Source organism: Lactuca serriola, chromosome 3 (assembly GCF_051521515.1).
Source record: "Lactuca serriola cultivar US96UC23 chromosome 3, Lser_US96UC23_V15, whole genome shotgun sequence".
Lineage (NCBI taxonomy): Eukaryota > Viridiplantae > Streptophyta > Magnoliopsida > Asterales > Asteraceae > Lactuca > Lactuca serriola.
The window spans coordinates 39,924,134-39,927,126 of record NC_136410.1 but is presented as its reverse complement, the minus strand read 5'-3'; the positions used below and the strand labels follow the sequence as shown (position 1 = coordinate 39,927,126).

The following is a 2,993-nucleotide window of genomic DNA, read 5'->3' as shown; positions in this document are numbered from 1 at the left end:
GAACGAATTGTCTTTGGGTGGATTGGATGATGATGATCCTGTCATGGTAGTGTATCTGATGTACTTTGGCATACACTTTAATCAGAACCTTGAAGCTCTGATACCAATTGTTGGCAAATTAGCAAATCAAAACGAGAAGAAAAGAAGGGAGACAGAGTAGCCAAATGCTTGTTTATTGAATGATTGAAAGCTGGAAAAGTTACATTTAAAAATAGCTAACAACTGAACTTTAAATACACTAAAAATGAAACTGAAAGGAGATAAATCAGCAACGTTCTTTTACTTGGCAACACTCCCACGTGTCCCTATTATTCTCCAGATTACATGGTCAACATTGACTAACAATAACTTCAAAATTATTGTGTTTATTCTTGATTTCATGATATGTTTCTACAAGTTTTGGAGTGAAGGCACGACATGGCGGACACCAGTGCGCTGAGAAATACAACAGTACATGCTTCCCCACCAGATCAGATACTTCCACCTTCGTGTTATCTTTCCCGATCACATAATCAAGGTCTCCGGAAACCAAAAACGATTCCAGAGTTTGTGATTCCTGTTTGGCTTTCTCGATCTCAGAGAATTTATCTGGTGTGAAAGGGTACGCGTTAATACCGTGTTCTTCAATGGCATCAACGACATCTGGGTGAAGGGTTTGACCGTCTTGACCTATAATGACTAAAGTGGGAAATGTCGAGACCTCGAAGTATCGAACTAATTTTTAGCATTTTTTGTCTTTCAATGGAAGTGAAAACCATGGGATATTAGCAAGCTCTTTCTCGAAAGATTCTTCATTGTCATGTAGGGGAATCATTACAATTTCAAAGTTTTCTTGTTTGGATTTCAATTCGTTGTATACTTTGATGAGCGTAGGAGTGAAATCAGTTGAGCTCTCGAATGATGACAGCATGAAGTACAAACCGACTGTCTTCCCTTCAAGATCGGTGATATTTACCTTTTTGCCATTGGCTGAGATGACATAGTCACGTGAGCGAGACTCAAGGATGGTCCTTAAAGATTGATTCTTTCTAGCTTCTTCTTCTTCATCTTCAATCTCCTTGAACCGTTCTGGTGTAAAGGGGTACACTTCTGCTCCGTATTCCCCAATGATTTCAACCCCACGATAAGTCAAAAGTTTCCCATTTTCATCAAAGAACGCGGGATGAGGGATTCCATCGACTTCAACGGATCCATCTAGACATCCTCGTGTTTTGAAATCAGAGAATGGAACTGCAAGCCATGGCATTTTGGAGAAATACCCATTGAAGGATTCAAGATCTTCATCAGATGAGATGAATATGATCTCTAAATCAACTTTTGGAAGAAGTTCGTTGTATACTTCGACCAGGTTTGGGGTAAACCTTTGACATGAGCCGCACCAGGATGCAGAATAATATATGCCCAACTTTTTACCATTCAAGGTGTCCATTGCAACCTGAAAAATCCAAGATAGTTTTGTGTAATGGCTTCAATCAGACATCTCAATCCAAGTATAATGAGGTGTAAGGGAGCAATAACCTAAAGTCCCAATTTTGGTGTTAATAGTAGTAACAAGCAATACAGATCCATGAACACAATCCATTTAAAGACTAGAATAGGGATGAAAGTGGGTCCGGAAAACCCGAAAACTAAAATTGAAGGATTACAAGACACCAAAACTGGACCAGGGGCATCGGTTTCGGTTTGTAAAGTGAGTATGAAACCGGTTGAAACTAAAAATTATTAATTGAAATTAGACCCGTATGAACCCGGAAAAACATAAATGCGAAAAAAACTAGTTGCGATCCAGATAACTGATAAAAGGAATAAAGGACTGAACTACAAGGTGGAAGAAAACTGGATACCTGATCACCGTTGTTGCGAACAAGATAATTTGTTCCGGTAGAAGTAAGGATTGACTTAATATCGTGAACAACTTCAACACTGTCCGACATTGTTCAAGCACCAAAGAAATCGGATTGCAGTGAAGGCGTTAATAATGGGAGCTTTTTTAACAAGTATTCGGTGGTTCTAGAGATTCTTGGAGACGAAGTAAATAAATTATGAACGAGAGTGCGTGGCATATTCCTTGCTTCCGGGACAAGCTATTGATGGTATTGGTCGTATTGGAATTATATTCCTTTTTTTTCATTTGCTATAGTATTTTAAATACTATATTTTTTTGGGTTAATTAATGTATAATCATAAAATCTTTTTCAATCCCATTTTCGTTTAGGGAAATGACACAAATGCCATACGAATTTTCTAGGGTTGGTCCATTTAATTCCTAAATTTTTTTGTAGGTTTATAGGGGCACGAAGTTGTTTTTGTCGGGTCCAAATGGTCATTTTAGAAGATCTGAAAGAGTAAACCGGTAACAATTTTGCTAGCTCACCCCATATATGTTGACTATCACGTTGATTGAGAATTTCTTTGTTGAAATCTTAATTAACCGACACTCACTTACATGCAACCGTATGTGTCCAAAATCCAAAGATCTTTCATTTGATTTAAGTATTGAACCCTACAGTTTTATTCCAATTCATCAACCAAAATTTTCATCTCGATCGATTCTTTGCTTAAATTGAAGGGTTGAGTGTGAAATAGGGGACAATGGCAACATATAAGATGGATTCGAAAACAGTAGTTCATATGTTGAAAGACAACAAGATTACTAAAGTGAAGTTGTTTGATGCTGAGCAATCGAAGATGAGTACACTTGTCGGTTCTGACATCGAAGTTATGTTTGCAATTCTAAACTATCAACTCGCCGCCACGAACGATTATAAATGATTTCATTTGATGTTTTACCTTGTGCTTTACTTGTTGTACTGTATGCATTATATGTTACATGCTCTACTTAATTTTTCCATTTATTGATACCGACTGCTAGTTACGAACATGATTTTCTAAAAACCAATGGATTTACTTCACTTATATTGAAGTTTTGTATATTATTTTATGTAATTTCATGAGGCATCTACGTAATCTTAATTAGTTAAGAAGGAAGAAGA

At 37.0% G+C, this 2,993-nt stretch overlaps 1 protein-coding gene across 1 annotated transcript; it reads right to left on the bottom strand.

Annotated features, from left to right (window-relative positions):
• Window positions 1-349: 349 nt before the first annotated feature.
• On the bottom strand, window positions 350-1,992 carry LOC145091991 (putative nucleoredoxin 1). Its single transcript, XM_079029847.1, has 2 exons — window positions 1,845-1,992; window positions 350-1,435 (listed from the first exon to the last, which is right to left on the bottom strand). The coding sequence occupies exons 1-2, from the start codon at window positions 1,932-1,934 to the stop codon at window positions 722-724; spliced, it is 804 nt and encodes a 267-aa protein (XP_078885973.1). The 5' UTR covers window positions 1,935-1,992; the 3' UTR covers window positions 350-721.
• Window positions 1,993-2,993: the final 1,001 nt, after the last annotated feature.